This window comes from Eleginops maclovinus, chromosome 7, assembly GCF_036324505.1.
Source record: "Eleginops maclovinus isolate JMC-PN-2008 ecotype Puerto Natales chromosome 7, JC_Emac_rtc_rv5, whole genome shotgun sequence".
NCBI classification, from domain to species: domain Eukaryota; kingdom Metazoa; phylum Chordata; class Actinopteri; order Perciformes; family Eleginopidae; genus Eleginops; species Eleginops maclovinus.
This window is the reverse complement of record NC_086355.1, coordinates 11,382,349-11,409,282: the sequence shown is the minus strand read 5'-3', so window position 1 is coordinate 11,409,282 and position 26,934 is coordinate 11,382,349. Positions and strand designations below refer to the sequence as shown.

Sequence of the window (26,934 nt, the reverse complement as noted above, 5' to 3'; positions counted from 1 at the left end):
AAGTGTGGTGTCCTCTGAAAGTACCTCCTGATATGTCCACTCGGCCACACTGCTTCACGGTATGACTTGCTCTCTTTGTTCAAGCTCAATGCTGGTAAGCTGGTTTGAGTGTAGAATGACAAAGACCCCGCCTGATCCACATCCCTGACTATATGTGAATAGTCAATAGCCGAATGGTCCCATACATGCACTCACACACACTCCATAGACAACATGTATATACCAAAACAATATCTTTTATTTGTAGTCCATCACCACAGCCCTGGTAGGCTATTCTGCACCAAAGCCAATGGAGAAACACATGACAAGCTTATACAATAGAGAAAAGAGAGGAAGTCAACTGGATGGTAAGCAGTACGTGTTTACAGTTCTGTGTCTCACTCCGGACACCACACCTGCCTCACTAAATGTTTTACCAGATCTACCTAGCTCTAGTTCTATAATACCTGGCATACCTGCTGTGGCCTTCAGCCACTCCTGTCCCATTCTGCTGACCTTTAGGGGGATTATTGCTGTGGGAATGATTATTACCCAGAGTCAACAAGAGTCAAAACAAAACAGGAAAACAGCAGGGACAAGAAGTTCACACATAGCACATCTGGGTATTAGCAGTATTATTCACGCTGGCGAAAGTTGAGTCCTGAAAGTTTTGGAGCACCAAGTTGAATGTCACCGACTATTCGAAATGGTCTGGGGGATTATCGTTGTGCTGCAAAGCTGCCAGGATCCTCACGCTTAATGTGTTGCTCTCAATGGTAAGAACAGAAAAAGAAGACGCTTTCTGCAGACGGTCCATGTTTGTGCTTTTTTAATAATACTATTATCTTAATGAGGTCATAGTTTGGTTTGTTATACACTGGAGTTACAAAGGAAATTAAAATAGACTAAAATTCGAATAGCCCACCAATGGTAAACAGTACAGTATTTTTAGGGGGCATTCCTCCCCCAATGAAAGTTGGGTAAGAGGAGTTGAGAGGTCACTGATAGAATGCCTATACATACAGACACATACATACATACCACACAAACATACAGTCTGTCAAGCACGCACACGCACTCTCACACGTATATACTGTACAGAAACAGTCAAAACAATGGAGCGAGAGACAAGATGGAGTTCCACTAAAGTCTTCACAAAGCACAAATTCTTCTTATTCCTTTCTCTTGTTCCATACCACCTTCGTGACAAATTTGTTTTTTTTTTTAATTTGAAAAAAGTAGACATATACTGTAGCATCTCCACGCTGACTTTGAGTTCAGTTGATTCCTCTTTGATGTTGAAAGTCATCTTTATAGTCAGGTAATCAAAAAACACAAGAACATTGCGAAATTGATGCACAACAATCCCATACATTCTGAAGTTCATGAATCAAAATTCAATGTTCTTGTGGCAAAAGTACTCCACTCCGGGCCCGTTTGAGTCTGCCTTGGAATAGTTCCCACAGGACGTTACTAGGTGACCGGTTAGCTCCGTTCTGATCGCTGTTCGAGTACATCCCGTCTCGTTTTATACCTTTACTCGAGTCCATCAGAGTTTTCGCCACACAAACACCTTTACTCTATCCTTATGTTTTGTCCAAGAACATTCTACATACAAGGTTTCTGTTGGATTAGAACATTCCGGGGCCCGGACTGAACCCCATGTCCATATCACGAGGCCTCATCTGACCCCCCATCATCATTGTCTGCTGTGGGGGGCCGCCCATGCCCTGCAGTGACATCATCATGTTAGGTGAGCCACCAGGGCCGGGGTGGGCCATTTGTCTCCCCTGCATCATCCCACCCGGACCCCCAGGAGACATCATCCGGTGCTGGGGGCCCATCATGCCTTGGCCCATGAATCCTGGAGGCCGCATTGAGTTGTGTCCAGGGTTGCCCATTGGCATGTCTTGGGGGCCCATTACCCCACCAGGCCCTCCTGGCATCCCCCCCATCCCCTGCATTGACATCCCCATCCTTGGTGGGCCATCACCCATCATGCCCTGCATTGGGAAGCCAGAGGGGTGTGGTGGTTTCCCTCCAGGGTTGTCTCCCCCACCTCGGGGGAAGTAAGACAGAGTCTGGCTGGGCTTCTCTGACGGGATAATCCTGGACAGGTCAAACTCAGGAATGCCAGACGCTCCCGGCCGCATCACCTCATGAAGATCGGCTTCACTGAATCCACCTTGCATGCTGTTGAACTCTGGCCCTCCAGGGTTATTGGGCTTGCACATACCCCCATCACCCCCTCCCCCATGAGGCATGTTTCCCATCCGTCCTCCCATAGGTCCTCCATCTCCCTGGAATCCCATTGGATGGCCAGGAAAACCTTGTGGACCAGGACCATTGTGCGGGGAGAAAGGTCCCTGCTGGGAAGGGGACTGGGTGAGGGGGTAGCCCTGGCCTCGGTGAGGATAACCCATACGTCCCTGGGGCATCATTTGGGGGTTTCCCATACCGGGGTCTTGGGGATTTTGTTGCATCATCATGCCATGAGGCATCATGCCTGGGCCCATATTAGGGGCATTGGGAGAGGGCATCTGTGGGGGCATGCCGTGTGAGAGAGGCTGGGATCCCATTGGATTCATTCCCAGAGGACTGAGGGCGGACATGGGTCCAGGGTTTCCAGGTCCCATCATACGAGGATTGCCTTGGTGATTCATTACCATACCTGCATATGCAAGACAAAAACAAGTGATTATATATTCGCAACATGCTCTTTTGAAACAGAAAAGTGTACAAGTATGGCCCAAGGTGGTTGAAAATGAAGGAACAAATAAAAAAACAAACAAAAGATGTATCAGATGTCTTACCATTGTTGTTCACTGACGGCAGGTTAGGCGAGCGAGCCGGGGGCGAGTCGTCATCAGAGCTGGCAACAGTCTTTATGGCGTCATGATAGAGCGGGGTGGAGCTGGGCATTGCAAACTTGGACATGCGTGACATCATGATGGAAAGAGGGTTCTGGGATAGAGTTGGCTCAGGGGGGATGGTGTACGGACTGCCAGACGGGTGGTTGCCTGGATGTGACATGGAGCCAGATGGAGCTCCTGATGAAGGAGGGGCTGAGGGAGGGCCGTTACCACCTAGAGGATGGCAGGATGAGATAGAGAGACGACTATTCATTCTCTGGTAGATTGTTTTTTTTATCTGTGATGATGTGTAGTGTGTGGTTTTTGAGGCTCAGTGAGCTTAACATGTTATTGCCACAAGAGGGAGCCACTGGACCAGGAGCCAGCCAACCCCACCCCTCAAACAGATGTGTAAACTTCATGGAGAGGCACTTGATGATAAATACCGTCCACATCTCCTTTATTAGCACGTTTAAGACATATTCTGATTCAAAAGGATTTTTTTTTTAATGAGCGGACATGTTTCATGGGATATTTACCACCAATGACATCAGTGACTAACAATGCAACACCATAAAGCTAAATGCGAACTTCCTGAAATGTGTTGAGGATACACTGAAAAACGATTGAAATCAATGGCAATTCAAAATGGTGGAGATACATGTGATGCTGGACACATAACAACAGAAAAAACGCTTTTACCTTGATCCATGCCCATCATGTTTGGTGAGGTGATACTGAGGGGAGGCTTGCCCCCCTGAGGCTGGACTCCAGGACTCTGCATGGGTGGTTTTGGTGAGGATGCCCATCCTGGAGATGGGTTAGGGAGAGACGGAGACCTCATATGAACCGGAGAGGCACCAGCTGATCCCATCATGGAGTGGGGGGATTTCATTGGTGCTGAATTCTGAGGAGGTGGAGGGGCACTGGGGCCGGTGGGACCAGTGAGCATGCCAGCCAGCTGGGACGGTGTCTGAGGGGATTTAAGGTTTCCAGAGGGAGAGCCCATCATGGGGGACTGTACCTGCCTCAGAGGTGGGGACTTAAGAGGGTTGATATTTGGAGAGTTCCCCCCTCCTGCTTGGACATTCAGATCTGCTGGCTTGCGGCCCCTCTGACCTTGTGAAGGGCCACCACCAGGGGGGAGGTGGTTCATACGGCCATTGCCTCCTGATGGTGCAGATCTGTGGTCAGGACCAAAGCCTGGGTCCGTATGTGGACCCCTCATTCCTCCTGGGCCCCCTGGGAAGGGCCGCCCAGGCCCCATAGGAAAGTCTCCTGGCTGTGTCTGGTCCGGGAAGGGAGGGCCCGGCATTGGTCGGCCTTGTGGACCCATGTTCTCCATTGGAGGTCCTCCTCTCATTCTCATGATCTCATCAGGACTCATATTCATGGAGGGATCTCGTAGTTTGGCAGGGTGCATATGAGGTCCTGGCCCAGGGCCGGGCCCCATGCCAAACTCAGGCCCCATTTCCCTTCCCCCCATTCCTTGGAGCCTAGAGGATGGACTCATAGGACCATCACCGGGCATTCTGGGAAACATGCCCATGCCATTACCAGGTTCCATACCACCTCTTTGGTGCCCCATCATTCTCTGCATGTCCATCATCATGCCTGGAGGGAGGCCCTTCTCCCCCCCCATACCTTGGTGAAACATTGCCTCTTGAACCGACTGAGGATTTGGGAAACGTTCACCACGACCCCCTGGACCGGCAAACATTGCCCCGGGTCCTCCAGGGAAACCTCGTGCATCTCCCATCCGGGGAGGCATGTCGTCAGGCCAACCCATTCCAGGCCTCGGGGGTCCCTCCATCTCAGGATTCATCATACCAGAAAAGCCAGGCATCCTCTGCATATGTGGGGGCATACCCCTGGGGCCAGGGCCAGGGCCAGGGCCCATGCCCATGCGCTCCTGGTAGTGCTCCGGTGGCCCACCTGGTCCTCCCCACATCTCCCCAGGGCCCATCTGGTAGGGAGGCGGGGGGCCGCGCATCATGCCACGTGGACCATGGGGGTGCATCATCATGTCTGGAGGAAGGGGCCGGTGCTGCATCTCTTGTTTCTTCCTCTTCTCTTCATAAAACTCCTGCTGTAGCTTTAACCAGGCCACCTGCTCTGGGGTCATCTGATCTCCGTCTCCACAGCCCACTGGACCCCCCATGTGTGGACCCATTTCATCCTGTGGGAAGGGGGGCATGTCCCTGGGACCATGGGGTGGACCATGGGGTGGGCCAAAGGGTGGACCTTGGGGTCGGGGTCCTCCTGGCCCACCCGGTGGTCCGAGGCTCTGAGACTGCGCCATCATAGCCTGTAGAGGGCCTTGCTCAGACCTGCGCGGTGCACCGTCAGGGCCTCCATCATGGGGTCCACTATGGGATTGTGGGGGCCCAGCTGTTGGGGCATCACGGTCATCCGGGAACAGCATGCGCTGAATATCTCGCAGGGTCTGCAGGGAGCGCTGGCGATGCTCCAACTGTTCTTGGGACAAACCCTCCGTGTTGGCCTCCATATTCAACAGCTCCTGGGCCAGCTGCTGCTGCTGCTGCTGCTGCTGGGGCGTCAGACCCGCTCCACCAGAACCTCCACCCTGCCCTCCTTCACCTACTGTCGGAGGGTTGAGGCCTGCCTCAGGTTGGGTGACAGGGGGCTGGTCGACTGGAGCTAAAGCGTTACTGGGGCTACTGCAGGGAAGATTTTTGGATTCCATGCCTGCAGAGGACGGCCCTTCCTGTGTCAGAACACCGGATTGGCTCCCTTGGTTTGAAGGTTGGGGTGGGGCTGACTCTGCCATGCCAGGTAAGGACGGCTTAGATCCAGGCTGGTGGCTCTGATCTTGGCCATGGGACGGGGGCTGCTGCGGAGGCTTGGAGTCATTTCGGAGGGCGTTCGCTGCATTGTTCTTTAACAGAGAGGGACACAATAAGGTTACCTTTTGACACTCCAATGCAAGAGGTTGGCATGTAAGAAAGCGTATGTGTGTGTGTGTGTGTGTGTGTGTGTGTGTGTGTGTGTGTGTGTGTGTGTGTGTGTAAAAACTGTAAGTGTCTCCTTACCAGGAGGAGGTGAGCTTTGTCCTTGCTGTTGGAGATGTTTTTCATGTGGAAGGCAATGATGTTTTCTGTATGGCCAGTTCGAACTGCATCAGCCGCCCTGAGGATGAGAAGGCAGACAGACAGGTATCAGTCATCAGACACAATGTGTGTGTGTGTGTGTGTGTGTGTGTGTGTGTGTGTGTGTGTGTGTGTGTGTGTGTGTGTGTGTGTGTGTGTGTGTGTGTGTTTGCCATTTGAGAGAAGGTGAGCCGGATGACTGAGTGCTAGATTAAACCATGAAGGTAAAACCAAGGTCAACCAAGTAAGCAAACTACTGCAAACACACACACACACACACACACACACACACAGAGACACACACCTTCCACAGAGCATCCACTTTGATGTCTAAATCTCAACAGGGTGTTAATCTAAGTGTAGCTCCCACTGAAATACACACATGCTTGCGCAGATACACACATTGGATTTAGCCTATAACTGGGAAAGTTGGGGGGAGGAACAGTGGTGGGAAGCAAGTATATTAGTGCTATACACACAAACAGCTGCAACAAACATCAAAGACAACAACACGCACTGATGCCACTTTCACTGTGGGTGTATGTTTTGCTTATGGAAGGTTCAAGTAGAGAGATGATGATTTAATTATCCTGTCTCCACACAAATATTTAAAATGCATAAAGATGAGCTGGAAGTACACACTCATCATAACTAAACATTATACGGATTTTCTTTCAGATTCCTTACTTGTTGGCCATCTCTGTGGTGAAGACATAAACGAGTTTTGTGGCCGGTTTCTGTCCGCCGGCAGGTTCTGTTGTGGAGCTCTGGCCCCCCATCGTATTGTGGGAGGGCGTGGAGGAGCGACTGAGTCCGGCATTGGAGGTAGAATGTGAGACGGAGTCCTGGGGTTTCACGTCACTGGAGTTACAGTCTACATGGACACAGCAGAGCAGACCATGGCATTAGGTCCAACACTGGCCTATGGGTAATGCAGTTCCGCTGAGGAGCTGTCATAAGTCAAGTTGATCAGCAGAGGGACTGCTGTGCATGCTTGGATGCGCACGTTAACACACTTACTGAAGAATCCTTTGTCATCTTCGTCACTTTCTCCCCCAGAGCACCAGTCAGCTCCACTGTACGGCTGCCTCCTCTCCGCCACACACATCCTCTTCACCCTGCTGCTGTCTGTACACACACACGCACACACATAACCATCAGTGGGCTTGGGTTTAACTGTGTTTTTAAGGTTTCATCTGACTGTTGCCGTTCCAAGACGAAGAGAAAGCTAATAACTACGTGTACAGCACTTTTTTAAAGGTATGCAGTGTTACATTATAAAAAGCAAAAACCAACCGTAACACAAGCACTGCAGACAGGATTCTATGTAAGCACTGTTCTATATATCCCGAGCCATTCAAAGCTTTTAATTATTAACAAATATACCTTTTGTTACAACGTATCAAAGCACAGCTACTAAGGGACTCATGATCATTGCCACCTTTAATTAAACGACTTTCCAATTCTGGGAGGATAAAAGCCTGATTCCAAATAATCTCAGACATTTTAATTATTCCTGTCAATCTCCAAGACTGGCTTCACTTCACAAGAATTATGTGCCTGAGTGCTATGTGCTCGTTCTTACCTTTCTCCTCACTCGTGGGCGTTCCGCTCTCTGGCTGATCGAACGACTCCACTGAGGTGCTCCTCTCCCTTTTGACTTTAACCTTGGAGCTGGAGCCAGAGGTCAGGCCCTGGCCGTTCTTCAGCCCCATGCCCCCTGACACATTCTGCGCCCCTTTGGAGCCCAGGGTTTTGGGGTCGCAGGGTGAGGGCTGTGATTGGCTACCAGTGCTCCCTGGTTTACTCTGATTGGGCATTTTAGAGTCCATCTGGGTGGCAGTGGAGGGGGACATGACGGGAGGTGAGCGTACCATGGCCTCCGTCTTAGGTTTAGGGCTGAAGGACAGAGGAGAGAAAAAAGTCAATGGGCAAAGTTAATGGATTTATTGTTCCCTTTCTTTCCTTGCAACTGTTAAAAACAACGATATCATGGCGTCCGGATTTGGGTAAAAGAACACTGTTTTTGGTCATTGGGAATTCCTTGTGCGCAGTTAAACCCGAAGGCTGTAGACACAGGCCATGTAAAAATGACTGCTGCTTTCTAGTTATAGGAGCATTTAGTTCAGGCAACAGGACACATCCAACTGGCAGAGAACTCCCTTACCACACCCTAATCACTCTTTCTCTCCCACTCTTGCACACACACTTGTACATGTAGCATGAAACAAATGCCAACATTTCCAAAAGAGCACAGCCGCAGCCTTGCACACTCGTACATTGTATGTACATTCACATGGACACACCGTTCGTAGAAAAATAAGGCAAAGCTGAAATGCTGGCAGTCCAGGCAGCTGTTTCCAGAGGATCCAGAACCATGAGTCAGCAGGGGAAACTTCCAACCTCAGTGTACTCTCTGACCCTGGGACAGCTCTGGATCACGCCTCGAGACCTTTCAGGTAGCAGAATGGAGTGATGAGGCTGATCTCAGGTCTGCATTACATTGACATGCTTAGGTTTGTAGCCTCTATGACTCAGTTTCCCTACTGATAACACACCATACACACTTGGTGACATCTTGCCATGGTTGCATGATAGCTAGCACTGATACTTTTAAACAGGGCGGTCTCAGCGTTTTATCGATGTGCGATGATTGCACATTTTCTCAAATCAACATGAGCTTTATCCAGGTCATCCGATTCCCATAGAAATTCAAACTTGCTTAGTAATACAAAGCATTCAGACACTGCCGAGCCACTGGCTTAAAAGATGGTTCCTAAGTGCTCACTTTTCAGAATTAATGAAAGTGTGACAAAAAGAAAATGCTGCTTTAGAGCCACGCCTGAAGTTTTATGTGGACTTGCTTCGGATCAGCTTTGGAAATGTCAAACTCAGCACAGTTTGCAACTTGCAACTAACAAGGTATGAGAGTTTCACAACGTACCAAACACTGGGATGCACTGATCACTCTGCAATCAGACGAATGATGGCTTTACTTGGCTTGTTTACATGGCCAAAAAAATTACACTTTGAAAGAAAATGCAAACATTGATTACAAGTAGTCTCTTTGTTTTTGCTTTTGTTTAAACATGTTTTTCTTCATTCGGTTTTGAACATAGGGTTGAGTGTTTGTATCTGTTAATAAACACTGACAGCTAATGTTTATTCATTATTCGACACTGAGATGAATTATTTTAGGTTAATGTCTGTACTGCACATAAGTGTGTGCTTCCTCAGTAAACCATGTTTGTGGAAAGACAGGACTTCAGCTGTTAGTAGTCCATAATAACGGTGGCATAATAACGGTCACTGAGAAAAACAATACAGTGCTATGTGAAGGACTCACCTCTGCGTGTTGGTGGACGGGGAGTTCTTCAGTCTATTGGAGTGCATTGATGGGGCTCCCAGGACTACAGAACAGGGTGGAGTGATGAGCTGGTGTGGACTGCCGGTGTGTGCGAGCGGCGCTTTGGCGCGCACGTTCCTGGAGCCAGGAACAGGATTCCCAATGTTTGAGAGGTTTCCACGACCGTCCTTGGCCTCCTCTCGCTCTTTCTTGCCTCGCTCCTTCTTGTTGAAATGTGTCGCTGCTGTACCTGCCGCCGCTGGCCTCTCCTCTTGGACCTCCAACATTCTCTCTATGTCCTTGTCTGTGAAGGTGTGTGTGCGCTCGTCTGTGTGTGTGTGTGTATATGTGTGTGTAATGTGAGAGAAAGTGTGTAAAACAATAACAAGAGTCCAGGAGTCTTTTCTTGTTCGGTGTGTATTTATGAAACTCCCCCAAGGGGGCTTTCAACGGCCCTTGGGCACACTGAAGAGAGAGAGAGGAAAAATAACAGTTAAAAAAAACCTGGAAAAGAGGGCCACAGTCTTCAAAAACTTAAAGTGACACACACCCAAAATCTTTTTACGATCATCTATTTGTGCAGGCTTGAAAGGTGGTTGTTAAAAGTGGTTTGCTATAATTTGGAATAGAAAAAAAAACATTGTTCCATAGTATTAAAATGATCACAGAAACTCCTGCAGCATTACTTCAATCTACGCTGTGTTGCAAGAATATGTCTGTAACATACTGCCACCCTGTTTTATAGAGCCCAACTGCTAAAATAGTAGTTTATATTTTGGATAATAAGTCACAAGACACAAAATTATCTATTCAAGTTAACAGAGCACCAATTTTTCTTTAAAAAAACACATCTAACGGGTCCATATCAGAATAATAGTTTTTATTGTGTATAAAAAGAGATGATTGTTGGTTGGTATCATCATCAGATTGTACACAAAATATCAACACTGGTCAAGGCCTGACATCCCAAACCAAACATTGGTCAGGTTTTTAATACTTTACAGGCTTTAAGTGTGATAATGCATAAAATATATTAATACCAGCACTAAAATGCAACTACAGCAAACAGTGAAGTGTGTTAGAGGAGTGGGGGAGGTAGTATGGCGGTCTCAACTACCAGTGTGTGTCTCTGTCCGGGTGTGTGTGAAGCATGAGAATTGCATGAGAATCCTGTTTGAGAGAGCAGCCCAGTCAGTCAGATTACATTGTCATCCTGAAAATATTTAGGAGCTCTTCCAAAACACTCAACATTGTAACTGGCTCCAGAGTTCCCCTAGGGAGAAGGAAGGAGGGAGGGAGAGGGGGGGTGAAGGGGAGCGTCACTGGGAACCAGACAAATACACAGACTCCTGCTACAGCAGCAACACTCGTCTCTCGCTGGGCTCCAGGAGAAGTGATTTACAACTCTCAGGGCCCTCAGATCGCTTCTGCACGCGAGCAGAGGCTGGTGTCTCCACAGGGAGAGAGAGGGGGAAGCACAGAGGAGCCTTGTGTCTCCAAATTACACTGATTAGAGTAACCTTTAAATATAAGAATAGACTTTCTGACACAGCAGTAGGGGCTTTTCATAGAAGTAATGGGCTGAATATTGATTGCTAGACTGTGATTTGACTCCGTGTTTATTTACAAAAGAACTGCTCGAAAAGCCTCTGCTCTGGTGAAATGACTTGTTTCGCGTGCTTTGAACCAAACTGTGGAAACAACGGCCGCAACACAAATCAGATCAATCGGTCCAACAGAAATTCCACACAAGGGCTCAAAGAGCTCTAAAGACCTGCTATATGTAAATGCTCAAAAGTTTGTGACTAAATAATTTGTAGACGTTTTCTACTAACCTCAGATTGGTATGATTTTGACAGTTAGAGCAACATTTCGAAGTAGGAAAGGGAGTGAGGGAAGATGTGATGAGAAGTGGAAAAACAGATGTAACAGTTATATCACACAATAGCTTACAGTTTTGCTTTTAAATTGAGAGAATCATTTAGTGTACCTAAAGTAGGGTGGCCAGACGTCCGGCTTTTCAATGCCCTGTCCGGCGTCTGGCGCAGCATCAAGCCGGACGCGTATTTGTCCTCCTTCTTGACTCATGAAGGAGGACTAAAGCCGGACGTCTGGCCACCCTAACCTAAAGGCCAGGCCGTGAAACAAAGAAGTTGATACAGCATGTTGTCCAAAAATGTCTATAGCTATTCCAACGGCTTCCTTAGAACGGTGGTTCCTAAAGATGTCAACATGGAAATTTGAACACACTTTGACACATTTCTATCAAGGGCCGTGAAGGAGGTTCACTCAAATTTTAAAATAATGTGTTAAAAACTACAACAGAGAGCCCCAAGACATAAGATAAAATCACACTTACTCTAAGAACATAGCATTTTTGATTTTGCAGAAAACAGTCGGAGGCAACAATTCGTACTCCAGCATCAATAAAGGTCTGCGGGTAAGCTTCAGATGCTGTTTGACCATGTGAAAAGCACATTGTTTGAAGCATAGTGCCATGGTTGCTGTAGGTGTATTGTCAAGCCGGCTGTGGTTAATGTGGGTGGGCAGTGACCAGGATGACGTACCACAGGGACCTGCAGACATGGCGGCCCGTTGAAATCCTATGGAAATATGTTCGGTTTGCTAAAGGAGATCTCAGAGAAGCAGCCTCCTCCGTAACTCAGCCCCTAACTATCACGTTTGCCCTTGAGGAGTGTTATCTAAAGCCAAACCTCAAATCCTACACAAACGCTCGTAATGTGAGAATGAACATGCATGCAGACGCAAACAGCAGGACCTGTCAATCACCTGTTCCCTCCAATCACACGCTAACGAGACACTAATTGGGGAGCTTGCTGACATAAGTATCGCACTGACACACATACGCATCAGGCTGGCACACTACAGCCCACTGCACGCACACACACACAACAAAACACCGTGGAGGTAATCACAGAGATTTCGCTTCTTCTATCCCCTGTAAAGAGGGGTGACCTGTCTATCACGGCACACACGAGAAGCAGCAGTGCATGCAAGTTAATGGGAAAACGGTATAATGAGGCTCTAAAAAATGAGCTTCTTGCCTCTGATATAAATACGAGGTTCCACATGAAAAGAGGGCAGAAAATAGTTCAATTCAATTAGGTTTTTTACATTGCGGGAGGCACTTAAAGAGAGCATTTCATTTCATGCTTATGTAACAGTCATCGTACGCTGGCTGAGCCCAGTGTGGAGAGTAGACCTTCCCTGCTACGTCACCCAAATTCCTCTGAAGGGAAGACGGGAGGCATTTCAGTAAAGTCTCACTGGTAAAGTAAGTAAAGGTGTGTGAATAAGAAGACCGTTGACCATGGTGGAAACACAATCCACTTTAATTTCTGAATGCATGAATAGCACAAAGACTTCATTTTAAAATGATAGGGGGAAAAACACACAAGTGCAAACACACACCAACTCAGTCGTGCTGTTGGCTGTAAAAGGGCCTGCTGATGTTTCAGCCTTATTTATGCAAATCCCATTTTGCAGTTCAGTCACAATGGAGTGTTGCTCTTTCTCGCTCTCTAGCTCCCCTACGCGCTCTCCGTCTGCTCTGCCTCCATTTCAAGAATTTAGTCCATTATTTGTTTAGGCCTATATCAGACACATTATTTCCACCTCTACTCACGGTTTTCAGCAAGAATATACAAAAAACGCACAGCCCATCAGCCAGGAACCATGCAGTCTGTGGAAGCAGCAGCAGCCAGCTCTCTCAAACAAAAAGCCTTTCAATCTATTTCCACAAGGCACAACTTATGTGCACCCAATATTCATTCAGACCAAAGTACCACATACGAAGCCTCACGTCAAAGTTTTGCCACAAAAAACGCTGAAAAGAGGATGATTGGCTTGTGTAATATATTTGAACATGTGTTAAAAAAGCATCCACAGGTGGTAAGATAATGGTACATTGAAATGTGTACTTTGAAAAGAATCCTCCCTCATCAGTATCTTGAGAGCGACGTGATCAAAAGCAGGAGACAACAGTCAAGTATTCCCACAAGGTGCCACAGTGTTTGCTTTCCATTTTACTCTGGTCATGCATTATACCTAATGAGAGTCTAAGGAGTAAAATGCCTCAATGAAGCGTGCACAACTGACCAACGTTGTGTCGGACAATTTGTTCCTTCACACACATGCATCTGAATATAAAACTTTCTGGTGTGCAGGAACTACTTTTTCTGTATTTTAAGAGAGCAGAGTAATAAAGTCAGTTACAGTGGGGCGAAAAAAGTATTTAGTCAGCCACCAATTGTGCAAGTTCTCCATTAAAAAAGATGAGAGGCCTGTAATTTTTATCATAGGTATACCTCAACTATGAGAGACAGAATGAGAAAACAAATCCAGAAAATCACATTGTAGGATTTTTTGTGGAAAATAAGTATTTGGTCAATAACAAAAGTTCATCTCAATACTTTGTTTTATACCCTTTGTTGGTAATGACAGAGGTCAAACGTTTGCTGTAAGTCTTCACAAGGTTTTCACACACTGTTGCTGGTATTTTGGCCCATTCCTCCATGCAGATCTCTCTAAAGCAGTGATGTTTTGGGGCTGACTCTGGGCAACACGGACTTTCAACTCCCTCCAAAGATTTTCTATGGGGTTGAGATCTGGAGACTGGCTAGGCCACTCCAGGACCTTGAAATGCTTCTTACGAAGCCACTCCTTCGTTGCCCTGGCGGTGTGTTTGGGATCATTGTCATGCTGAAAGACCCAGCCACGCTTCATCTTCAGTGCCCTTGCTGATGGAAGGAGGTTTTCACTCAAAATCTCACGATACATGGCCCCATTCATTCTTTCCTTTACATGGATCAGTCGTCCTGGTCCCTTTGCAGAAAAACAGCCCCAAAGCATGATGTTTCCACCCCCATGCTTCACAGTGGGTATGGTGTTCTTTGGATGCAACTCTGCATTCTTTCTCCTCCAAACACGACGAGTTGAGTTTTTACCAAAAAGTTCTATTTTGGTTTCATCTGACCATATGACATTCTCCCTATCCTCTTCTGGTTCATCCAAATGCCCTCTAGCAAACTTCAGACGGGCCTGGACATGTACTGGCTTAAGCAGGGGGACACGTCTGGAACTGCAGGATTTAAGTCCCTGGCGGCGTAGTGTGTTACTGATGGTAGCCTCTGTTACTTTGGTCCCAGCTCTCTGCAGGTCATTCACTAGGTCCCCCCGTGTGGTTCTGGGATTTTTGCTCACCGTTCTTGTGATCATTTTGACCCCACGGGGTGAGATCTTGCGTGGAGCCCCAGATCGAGGGAGATTAGCAGTGGCCTTGTATGTCTTCCATTTTCTAATAATTGCTCCCACAGTTGATTTCTTCACACCAAGCTGCTTACCTATTGCAGATTCAGTTTTCCCAGCCTGGTGCAGGTCTACAATTTTGTCTCTGGTCTCCTTTGACAGCTCTTTGGTCTTGGCCATAGTGGAGTTTGGAGTATGACTGTTTGAGGTTGTGGACAGGTGTCTTTTATACTGATAACGAGTTCAAAAAGGTGCCATTAATACAGGTAACGAGTGGAGGACAGAGGAGCCTCTTAAAGAAGAAGTTACAGGTCTGTGAGAGCCAGAAATCTTGCTTGTTTGTAGGTGACCAAATACTTATTTTACCGAGGAATTTACCAATTAATTCATTAAAAATCCTACAATGTGATTTCCTGGATTGTTTCCCCCATTCTGTCTCTCATAGTTGAGGTATACCTTAACTCGTACATCTTTTTAAGTGGGAGAACTTGCACAATTGGTGGCTGACTAAATACTTTTTTGCCCCACTGTATCTGACTCATGAAGTGAGCAAACACTAGTGACTGGTTGTACCTGAACCAATACAGACTTCACACCCCGAGTATTGAATTGAGGATGAAAATGTATGAGCTACTTCTTTATTCTTGAGGTTGCAGAAGCTGGAATAATCTTGATTACCATTACACCAGTGCCTACACTTTTTAATTGTCCCTATTATTGCTTTGCCTAAAATACATTTTTTACAGCCAATAAGATAATAGCAATCCAACATTTATTGTGCCGGTATAAATCAAGAAAAAAATTAATTTAAAAATTGAGTGCAAAACCAGTTTCCTTACAGCAACCCGTTTCTACACATACCTTCCGGGCTGCTAGCAGTAACGGCAGAAAGCACCACACTGCATCAACTCTACTTCTACTTCTCTCCAAGCAAAACTTCGCTCGGCACAGCACGCTGGCCGAGGAAGCACCTGCAAGCTCACCTGTTGAGGTGGCTCCCTGAGAGCACTATCTCCACATGCCACACCCTGCGGATAGCACACATGACTCACGCTCGTACATACAGAATGTCAGGAATGCCAAGTGTGACTAAAGATAGACACCACAGACGTAACATTTGACATGAATCATCTACCAAGACAGGCAAGGCCGCTCACACAGGATCAGCACAAGTGCGACTGAGTTCCAAGCCACGCAAATATTTACAATTAACATTTTCACATTGAGCTGCGCACAAAGTACAACAGGTACATACCTACACCCATCCCCACCCTGGTTTTTCTCTTCTGCTCACTGGAGTATGTTTTCAATATCGTGATGACATTGTAGGGTGGACAGTTGGTGCCATCAAACATTTTTACACAATTAAGATTTTGATGCATGATGCGGATTTAATAGCTGCGCAGGGAAAGGCTGATAGTAGAACTGCTAGAATGGTGTGGTGAGTTCAGAAAATGACATCGCTTTACTCCAACGCAGCATTTAAAACTATGAAGGGAGAAATCTTGTCTTATATCACGACAGATGAAATATGGACATACAGTCGCCCTACCCTTCACTCAATCGGTTACACCCAGCTTCATCTGTCTCATCGCTGGTCTGTCTGTCCTGCATTTGTATGACTCTCACTCCCCCATGATCCTCTCCTCTGGTCCGCAGACGATGCCCTTCCATCCCCAGGGAGGAGACATGTGTGTAATGTCACATTTTGTCATATCATATCGTGGTGACAGAAGCCTCGCCGTGTCCATCACATTGATGGAAGTGGCAATGAAAACAGGAGGATGAGATACAGGGGGCTGTGATACAGATTACCCGGAGGAGGAGGGGGGGATTATTACACAAGTCGCTCTCTTCACAGAGCGCGGGTGGGTGTCTGTGTCTGAGACACACACGCACACACACAGCTGACTCACTAGTGACACATCTGCTGGCGTAGCCTGGGCACGGTGCCATGTGTGGCGGCCAGCTCCAGCAGCAGGACTGGCACTCAGCACTCCGGCCTGCTCTGATCTCCGTCTCACACACTTCACCCTGCTCCATCTCTGTCCATCTGCCCTGTGTCTCTGAATCCCTGGCTAAGTGGGTGTGTCTTGCTTGCACACACACAGACTCACCTTTCTACTCTCGATGAGACAAAGACACCGTAACTGGCAACAACAATTTGCCATTATTTCTAAATACAAAAGAAGCAGTGATACACGTTAGGGGCTCTCCAGCATCGAATGGTCATATCGCAATTATAGAGGCCAATATTTGGTTGAAAGAAATAAAATGTAAACGTCGCATTTAGGTTAGCAACTTTTGGAATATGCAACGGAATCAACATAAAACCGACTTAATAACAGCATTTGAGCAGAGGGGTTCTGGTCAATTTCACACAATGGAACGGAAACAACTTTAAATCATTCCTCACCCAAAATTAAAAGCCATGAGCAGAAATTAAACATCACGTGTGAAGTTAAACACCTACATCATTTGCACAACCTTGAGGCAACATAGCTTCTTTATCAGGAACATACAGTGGGGCAAAAAAGTATTTAGTCAGCCACCAATTGTGCAAGTTCTCCCATTTAAAAAGATGAGAGAGGCCTGTAATTTTTATCATAGGTATACCTCAACTATGAGAGACAGAATGAGAAAAAAAATCCAGAAAATCACATTGTAGGATTTTTAATGAATTTATTTTCAAATGATTGTGGAAAATAAGTATTTGGTCAATAACAAAAGTTCATCTCAATACTTTGTTATATACCCTTTGTTGGCAATGACAGAGGTCAAACGTTTTCTGTAAGTCTTCACAAGGTTTTCACACACTGTTGCTGGTATTTTGGCCCATTCCTCCATGCAGATCTCCTCTAAAGCAGTGATGTTTTGGGGCTGTCGCTGGGCAACACAGACTTTCAACTCCCTCCAAAGATTTTCTATGGGGTGGAGATCTGGAGACTGGCTAGGCCACTCCAGGACCTTGAAATGCTTCTTACGAAGCCACTCCTTCGTTGCCCTGGCGGTGTGTTTGGGATCATTGTCATGCTGAAAGACCCAGCCACGCTTCATCTTCAGTGCCCTTGCTGATGGAAGGAGGTTTTCACTCAAAATCTCACGATACATGGCCCCATTCATTCTTTCCTTTACACGGATCAGTCGTCCTGGTCCCTTTGCAGAAAAACAGCCCCAAAGCATGATGTTTCCACCCCCATGCTTCACAGTAGGTATGGTGTTCTTTGGAAGCAACTCTGCATTCTTTCTCCTCCAAACACGACGAGTTGAGTTTTTACCAAAAAGTTCGATTTTGGTTTCATCTGACCATATGACATTCTCCCAATCCTCTTCTGGATCATCCAAATGCCCTCTAGCAAACTTCAGACGGGCCTGGACATGTACTGGCTTAAGCAGGGGGACACGTCTGGAACTGCAGGATTTAAGTCCCTGGCGGCGTAGTGTGTTACTGATGGTAGCCTCTGTTACTTTGGTCCCAGCTCTCTGCAGGTCATTCACTAGGTCCCCCAGTGTGGTTCTGGGATTTTTGCTCACCGTTCTTGTGATCATTTTGACCCCACGGGGTGAGATCTTGCGTGGAGCCCCAGATCGAGGGAGATTAGCAGTGGTCTTGTATGTCTTCCATTTTCTAATAATTGCTCCCACAGTTGATTTCTTCACACCAAGCTGCTTACCTATTGCAGATTCAGTTTTCCCAGCCTGGTGCAGGTCTACAAATTTGTCTCTGGTCTCCTTTGACAGCTCTTTGGTCTTGGCCATAGTGGAGTTTGGAGTATGACTGTTTGAGGTTGTGGATAGGTGTCTTTTATACTGATAACGAGTTCAAAAAGGTGCCATTAATACAGGTAACGAGTGGAGGACAGAGGAGCCTCTTAAAGAAGAAGTTACAGGTCTGTGAGAGCCAGAAATCTTGCTTGTTTGTAGGTGACCAAATACTTATTTTACCGAGGAATTTACCAATTAATTCATTAAAAATCCTACAATGTGATTTCCTGGATTGTTTCCCCCATTCTGTCTCTCATAGTTGAAGTGTACCTATGATGAAAATTACAGGCCTCTCTCATCTTTTTAAATGGGAGAACTTGCACAATTGGTGGCTGACTAAATACTTTTTTGCCCCACTGTACAACCATGCTCTCTTCTACTTGAATTTATGCCTTAGCATCCACATTGAGTTTCAAATGTTAGCACAGCAATCCATGGCCGCTGTAGCTACAGATAGACACAGAGTCTGCCTCACCATCCAACTGCGAAGCACCAGGGTTGTAATTTATCAGCCGTCTTTATCAGGTCTTATAAGTGAGACCCAACCTGGACCCAACCTGGACCCAACTCAGATTTTGTGATGTGTCAAACTTAAGGCTGCACTATTATTAAATATTAACCATAATCACAATTTTTATTAGAATAGTGCTCTGACCATTTCATCTTGAGAAAAGGTTTTGGTACAGTTTTATACATTTGTTGCTTCTAAGACATGCACTGGTTATAAAGAGCAGTCTGGTTTTGGGGGAAGATACATATGCCATCAATTAACTGTCTACTGTCTCTATTTGGGTTTGTTTGGGTCAACCTCATTTTGGATACAGTCTCTCTCCTCCTTAGGTATGCACATTGGTTTAACAAAGGTGTTCCCTACGGTTCTACAAACACATGAAGACCTCCATCAGAAGGATGCTTCCCTCTGACTTGTGGCTAAACAGAAACTCAATTTGCTTAAGAGAAACTCTGCTGCCCTCTGTGCAGACTCCTTCTCTCCATTCTCTTGACCATGCTCTCTGGTCCGTGACTCCCTCCCTCCATCCTGGCGGTCGCTCCCACACTCTGGCCACATTCCTTCCCTGTTCATGCTGGGAGGACGTCTCCCTGTGGCTAAAAGCATTGTGGGATTTCCCAACGAACAAGCCCTTAAGAGGCCGGCTGTAAAGTGTTAAGGTGGCTTGTGTTTCTCTGTTGGTGGTCAAAAGGATCTTCTTGCAATTGTATTACACACCAACACATGAATGGTCATTATTTTCCTATACTAAACCTCCCAACAAACAGCACAGGAACATCAAATAACCACAGTTAAAGACACAGCTCAACCTACAGCGAGCAAAACCTCCATTTATGGCGTTAGGAATATTTGGCAGGAACGGAATGACACTTTAAGATGTGCAGCCCAAAATATTTTTTCCATAACTTCTTTCACTAAATTACAAATCACTAACACAAACAAGGTGACTTCTTAACCTGTCAGACCGTGTGACACAGTTCAGGCATCTACACCGATCTGGCATGACATCAAACAAGACTAGATATATTTCACTCAAAGCAGAACCCTCAAAGACGCACACAGAATGCGAAACATGCGCCGTCTCCTCGTCTATCGTACAACAAAATGATCACTCTGGGGAGAATACGAGCCAGATTGTGTCCCTGGATTACCCCGGTTTGCAATCGTGTGTCATTCCCATGGAATTTTAAACACACTGGCACCATTACATATGCAGACACAGAGCAATATACGTGCACATACTCATAGCATTGCACATGGAAATACTCACATGCGGCGGTAGTTAGCCCTCCTAATAATGTCTGAGATGCAATGAAAGCTGCTCTGCAAGTTTATAGCATCTGCTCTTCCCATGAGTCTGAGCTTGCGTTCCTGTGAAACTACTAATGCTCTGCAACGAGACAAGTTCACCTAGCTATTAACCACATGCTAATATGCTATAACCATTTAGTCTTTTGCCCGTGAAACACAGGTAGAGATGCTCAAAAGGTAAAAGCAATCTGCCCATTTATCGTGATTGAAGAGAGGCAAGTTGAACTCCCCCCGTTACTCATCCCACCTTATCTTCTCAGGAAAAGAGATGATTATGTTGCACAGCAGCACAGTTAAGCTCTAGGAGATGCTTTAAAACTGTAAGTGTGGTGCAATATGGACTATATATTATACATTTTCACCCCGCATGTTTTGGAGCTTCAGGTTGTTTTTATATTATGTTCAGGGTATGTTGAAATGATTGAGAGGCATGGAATTCTACATTCACTTCCTTCGTTTACGAACACAAGCAAATGGCTCAAATGACTTGACAGTGAGCAAAACACATACGTGACGTGACGGAAGAATATGAAATGTGTGCCATTCAAATATAAGCTGTGGCCCCCTATTTGGAATTCATGATTTTTCAAAAATGATGTGAATCACAGGCACATCCCGCTCTATACCATCCAGAACTAAACTGCAGAAGCACAAAGGAGGGAATGTTGATTTTTCTGCCCAACAGACTGCAGACACATCCCTGAAAGTTTGACAACACACTGCCTCCAATTATCTGCTCCACATAATCCAATATGAAAAAGCCACCAGAAACACACCAACAATCTTATGAATCCACAACATGACAGAACTGAAGCACTCAAAGCATCACATAAGATGTTAGCATGTTAGCATCAGTACTTTGGGTATCATCACGTTTCACCGGGGGGTCCCTGCTAATAGCAAACTCGTAGTTTTATTGATTTAATGGAAATATGTATGGTTCTGCAGCAAAAGAAAACTACAAATTGATGGTAAAATGACTGAAAAGCAACAATTGCTGTCGTAACATTTTCACTAAATGGAATATTAACCAATGAACCAATACACTGTTAGTAGTTTAATTTGTTAAAAAGACTACTGTATACTCAGTAAAGCTTAGCTCGGAAATTAACGATTACCATCCACGGCATTACTTATCTCGAGCAAAGGTCATAAAGGATTGAACATACCAGAAGTTTCCTCCCAAAAATCACTTGATAATGAAAATTTGACACGGCAGACGGATGTTTATTAGTGGTTCGTAAAATTAAAAACCCAAGCTCACTGATTTGTGTCGCATGCACCACATCTTATGGTACATTAAAAAACTGCAGAAAACCACAAATCTTTTCCTCTTCTTGTTTGAGCGCATGTGAGCAAATATATTTTTGAATAACTGCCAGCAAATGTAATGGCCAGAATCTCAACGTAAACATCACAGCCTGATTGAAGATCAGGGAGAAGAGAAGCGCTCTAAACCACTGCTGTGGGTTATTATTGTGCCACAGTGATAAATTAGCTTATGCTAACTAATAAGAGTGAGTCTGGAAGCTAAAGAACTCAGGATGTCTGATCATAGATAGTTGAAGTGATTGCAGGTCAACATGGCCCCCAGGTACCACCTGAGAGCCGCTGTTTGGGAGGACCCTCCCTGCAGGGCTGGAGGAGCAACATGTCTGTGCAGTTACTGTCAATCACAGCAGAGAAACATGAAAGCAGAATTATAGGCACATTCTGACTCAGCCAGACACGTCCCCGTGGATCCGCTATGGGCAACAATCCCACCCCACATCCACAAAGACTGAGACCTCCTACACCAAAAAAAAGATATAAACTGCAGCCAGTAGAAAAACACATTCATATTTAAAGCTGTAACAGTTCGGAGAAGCAAACTAAGCTGTAAAGATTTACTATTGGAGGTTGGTCCATAGAGTCCTAAGAGAAAATGTCTTAAAATAATGTGTTCCAATTTCCTTTATTTTTATAAATGATCTTTATAACGTTAGTAAAAAGTAATGATGTTTCTATATATCTGTCAGTGCAGAATTTGAAAAAAGAAAACAACTGGTGCACTTATTCTTCTACTTTTGGGCTACAAATCAAATAGATATTTCCATCCACATTTGATCAATCTGAAACATTAAACACTGGTTTTTGTATGAAAAACGTTTTCGTGTATTTTTAGGGATACATTGATTGCGGTATTTCTCTCTCTGAAAACATATTACGATATCTAAGCTCAGGGTGGCTACTGTAATCAAATACCAGTTTACTTTGTTCTCCCTAAAAATATGTACGTGAAACCAACTGAGGAAGACATGCCAACCGCAGCTGCAATTCCTAGCTCAATTGACTCAGAAATTAAATTTGTAAAGCCCAATCTGTCATCAAAGCTTACATTATGCCCTCTAACGGTAAGTTGGTAGTTCTGAATCCTCTTCCACAAACAGAGGAAAAAATAAGGGACTTGTCTCACATCATACTTTCTTGGAAAAACAAATGCTAAAAAATAACTGTATTAATAACATTTCTGAACCTCTTCTGTTCTCTTTTCTGAATTCACACGCTCTGCTGGCAATATCAAAGTTACATGACCATTAATAATTGTTGGGATACAATGTGTACAATAGTTTAGCAATGGTAAGGTGTTTTAATTTCCCTTGCAATACAGCAATAATAATAATACATTTGCAGGCCTATCATAGTTACTGTACTTTGAAGCCTGGCTATTGTAAGTCGTTCAGCTGATTAGGCGAATTAATTGAAAATGGATGTCTCGATCAAAACAAAAACAGGTTAATTGGAAGTGGATGCTTTTTTTCTGAATGTAAATACTGCTTAGGACATAAGACAACGTTGGAACAATAGAAAACACGAACACTTGGATCTAATTTACTGTGTGAATGACGAGCCGCCTACCACCCACTACACAGACGATAAGACAAACTGCCTCTCACACACATGCCCCCATGTCATACACAACACAAGCCGTGCAAGTTTTAATTAGAAAACCCATGAAGCAAACAAGCGCACGGAAACATGAGAGGCCAATACACAGAGGAGATAAATAAATCCTTTGCTGCTTTACATCAATATCCATTTCCCTGATTCCTTTCCCCTTACTGTGGTTTTGGGTTAACACACTTCGAATTAGATAGCAGATAAATAAACAGTTTGGACAGCGTTCTCAGGGAGAGCGCACTGCTGGAGTTGTGTCCTCAGCATGTGCAGATGTGAGAATAAGACCAAACATCGCACTGATGAACAGAAGCAGTGAGGTCCTTTTCCTCAAGACGCATCCCTGAGCATCAAGAGGGGCTGTGCAGAGGGAACTGCTCTACAATTCACAGCCTCTCATCAGACTGCAGATATCAATGCAGGCACGTCCATAGATAAATGTCAAACAGATAGTGACTGGCGTTAGGAAGGGCCTGCGCCTGCCTGCTTACTGACTCATCAGAGAAGTTCAAAACTATGATGTTAAGTGTTCCCTGCCATTGATTATGTTAGACGATGTGACACATGTTAAATATATTATAGTGAGGAAAAGCCTTAATTGTACAGAGAAAAAAGCTGAAAGTTAATAGTTTTTAGTTCTGCTTTTCTGATTCCTACATGTAAATACAAATATTTGCTTGACTAAAACACCACGGCTCTGCCAGAAATCACAACCCTCTATCTCATTTACTACTACCTTTAAAATAGAAACGTAGTTCTGTACTCTATAGACAGCAATTTTGAATTAGATTTCCAACCATAGCTAAACCTTGTCATTTTGCATCACTGACAAGTGTGGGGTCGCATGAGAAGTAATTTGGACACAGTACATACATATATATATATATATATATATATATATCTATATCTCTACGTACTGGTGACGCATTGCATTCAGGTATTATTTTCAGATAGTATTGCTTTGTTTTGTTATTTTTGGGGAATATTGGACATGTAACCTGCTAAAAAGTTGTGAACGGTTAAAAAATACATGAACTCACGGGTACGGCCTTGGGTAAAAAGGCAATCACAGATGAAATGATTGTGCAGCTTTTCAAACTTCTCAATATGTTTCCATTATGGAGCATAATCAGCCGGCACGATTTTTGTATTGTGAAAGCCGGGAACTGATGGCGGAAAATGTGCACACCCATAGAAGCCTCTAAAAAAACAAAAAGAAGAACGGAGAACCCAGCTAAAAACAAGGTCAAAATAAAGCCTTTAAAAGTGAGTGACTATGGAGCCTGTGTTTTTAATCGCTGGTCAGGTTGCATGAATTTATTAACAAGTTCGGCTCCAGTCTGGATTCAACTTGGGGATAATTGCGGGTCACAGGTCATTTCCTGTACTGAGCTTAGTGGGTGCGGGTGTGCAAAACTGGTCCTGTGCAGGATTCTGTACTGCCTTGCATAGTAAACAGGGATAGATTTTGGATGGGTTCCTGCCATGCTTTATAGTATTTGGTTCATTGTATTTCTACAGTTATGCTCACAGAGAAAAAAGGAATAAATAAATTGGGATGAGAGAACAGAATTGATGTGCAATCTGTCCTGGATATACGTTTTCAGAAAATAGGGGAGAAGTGTAGGTATGAAAGAAACTCTGTGGTAAAGTGTGAAAAAAGAGAGGTAAGAGTTGAGCTGGGTTACCTCAGAAGCCCCCCTGCCCTTTCAGCAGGGCCTCATATGGAGAACCAGGCCTCAGGTCCCCTGGGCACTGATGTCTGCTCTCCCCTTGACTCCTCCCAGTCAGCCACGGAGGCTGTGCAGGAACGTGGATGGCCCACTCACGACACCCTACAGTCACAAGTCATTCACACCTGGAACAGAGGGAGACAACTTTGCTCATCGGGTGAAAAACAAACAAGCAAATGGCAAGGAAAAGCACTCAGTCACTCGTGTTGACAAGACCAACATGAAGCATACACATAACCAGCACAAAGCCTAGGTCATTAGGGGCTACAGTAACCGTGTATACTTGCCTTTTTAACCCAGACACTCATTTATACTTCAGTTATCGACCGTAGAACACATAAGGGACTACAAAACAGCAAATGATACTCCACCAAGAGCTTCCTGGCTTCTTTGCATCCAAGACTACTTTGTCCTTCCAAATATCAACTGTGGGAGTGATGAAAAGGACTTTTTTTTTTTATTACACCTCGGTAATGCAACGAAAATAGGGTAGGAGTAGTGACCATCGAAAGGATAAATATGAAACAGCTTGAAGACTATGCAACAGATAGACGTCGTGGCAGACGGCAGTTGTTGCCTAGCAATTGAAGAGTCCAGAATCCTGAAACAGGAAGGTCTGCAGTAACTGGCAGGTATGCTTCAAAACTCTGAAGCCCTACCTGCTAACCCTGAAGTCCCTAATTGATAACAGCATCTGCCAAAAGGACTCAAAGAAAACCTACAAGAATGCACAATATTTCTCTTAAAATGTATAGAAAATTAACAATATGGGAATAAAATGCTGGATAAAGATTTTTTTTTTAAATTAAATGATAAAGTGACTATCATCCGGTTTTCTTGAACTAAACATCTCTACACCTGTGGATTTGTTCACTCACAACCCAAGTTTAAAAAGACTGTTAAAACTAAAACACTGAGCACATTCTTTGCCATGTTTTGCTCTGTTGGTCTTGCCAAGTTAACACAGCACAATGCCACACAAGTTACTCACAAACGGGCCTACTCGAGGAAGTCGTCCTAAAATGCACACAGGCATCTACAAACCTAAAACTCTGCAAATAAACGTAAAGCACACAACAAGTACGGAGACTACACTTCCCCCCTGAAATCTCAGCGCCTCACTGGACAACTCTTGGCGGACAAAGTAATTCCATGGCGCTTGAAACTCCAGGAACTTTTTTTTTCTTTTTCCTAAAAGAAGTTGTTCCTGTTTCGCCAGAGAGCTGGGGGGGAAGGGAGGACTTCAGCACTTGCATTCATGGAGCGTCGGCCAGCGCAAACAAAGTCTTCCCCGAAGAGGGAGGCACTGGACGGCAGCTCAGAGCGAGAACAACGACGTCGGCCACAAGCACACACAAAACGAGTTTCATGATATGCCTTTGTGTGCTAATAAAACAATCCGGGCCCTCCTTACGCAAACGTTCATTTTCAAGTTAGCTCCGTTCACAATGTAACAATTAAATCGCTCGGCAGATGATAGGGCTGGCCGACACAATCAGCAGCCGAGGCCTATAATCTCGCTACGCGTTTGTAAATCATATCAAACACATTTTTAATAAAGCAATACAATACCAGCAGCGTGGTACTCCCGAAGAATGCAGAACATGCATGCTGCATTGTATCCTTTTTTCATTTTCACCAAGCACGGGCGGTCCTCCAGTATAATGGGGTAAAAACCAATATTTCTCCGCGGGTTTTACACCATGCTGAAAACATCGTGAATAATCCGCTTTTGGTGCGCTGGAAAAATCGGCATATACGGTGGAAAGGGTGCTCACTGTCTGCCAGGCCAGACACGACGTGGGTTTTGCTAGCCAGCCTTCGGGGACAGAGGCAGAGAAGAACGGATACCGGAGTGAGATGTCCCCGGGAGGAGGACCCGCGTGTGCCCGTTGCCAGGAGGCGAGCTGTGGTACGGACACTTTTCACCTGGAAACCAAGAAAGAAACACTCACCTGGAATGCTAGCTTAATTCTCCTTTTTCCTCGAACGACGGATTCATAGCGTACACTAATCAAATCACAACATTATCACGGGAACATTATAAAATAGAAATATGTCTCCCCCCTTTCGCCCGAGCTTTCCAGTGGTCCTACTCCATTACATCCCAGTCAAGATTTCC

At 45.2% G+C, this 26,934-nt stretch overlaps 1 protein-coding gene across 3 annotated transcripts; it reads right to left on the bottom strand.

Moving 5' to 3' along the window:
- Positions 1-216: 216 nt before the first annotated feature.
- Positions 217-26,934, bottom strand: bcl9 (BCL9 transcription coactivator). 3 transcript variants are annotated; one of them, XM_063888272.1, is made up of 10 exons: positions 26,768-26,934; positions 24,768-24,937; positions 9,288-9,752; positions 7,527-7,840; positions 6,962-7,069; positions 6,629-6,815; positions 5,885-5,981; positions 3,534-5,730; positions 2,793-3,065; positions 217-2,650 (listed from the first exon to the last, which is right to left on the bottom strand). In XM_063888272.1, the coding sequence occupies exons 3-10, from the start codon at positions 9,572-9,574 to the stop codon at positions 1,611-1,613; spliced, it is 4,503 nt and encodes a 1,500-aa protein (XP_063744342.1). In that variant the 5' UTR covers positions 9,575-9,752; positions 24,768-24,937; positions 26,768-26,934; the 3' UTR covers positions 217-1,610. The 3 variants fall into 3 exon arrangements, with proteins under 3 accessions (XP_063744342.1, XP_063744343.1, XP_063744344.1); XM_063888273.1 differs by lacking the exon at positions 26,768-26,934 and adding an exon at positions 26,385-26,684; XM_063888274.1 differs by lacking the exon at positions 26,768-26,934 and adding an exon at positions 25,804-25,989.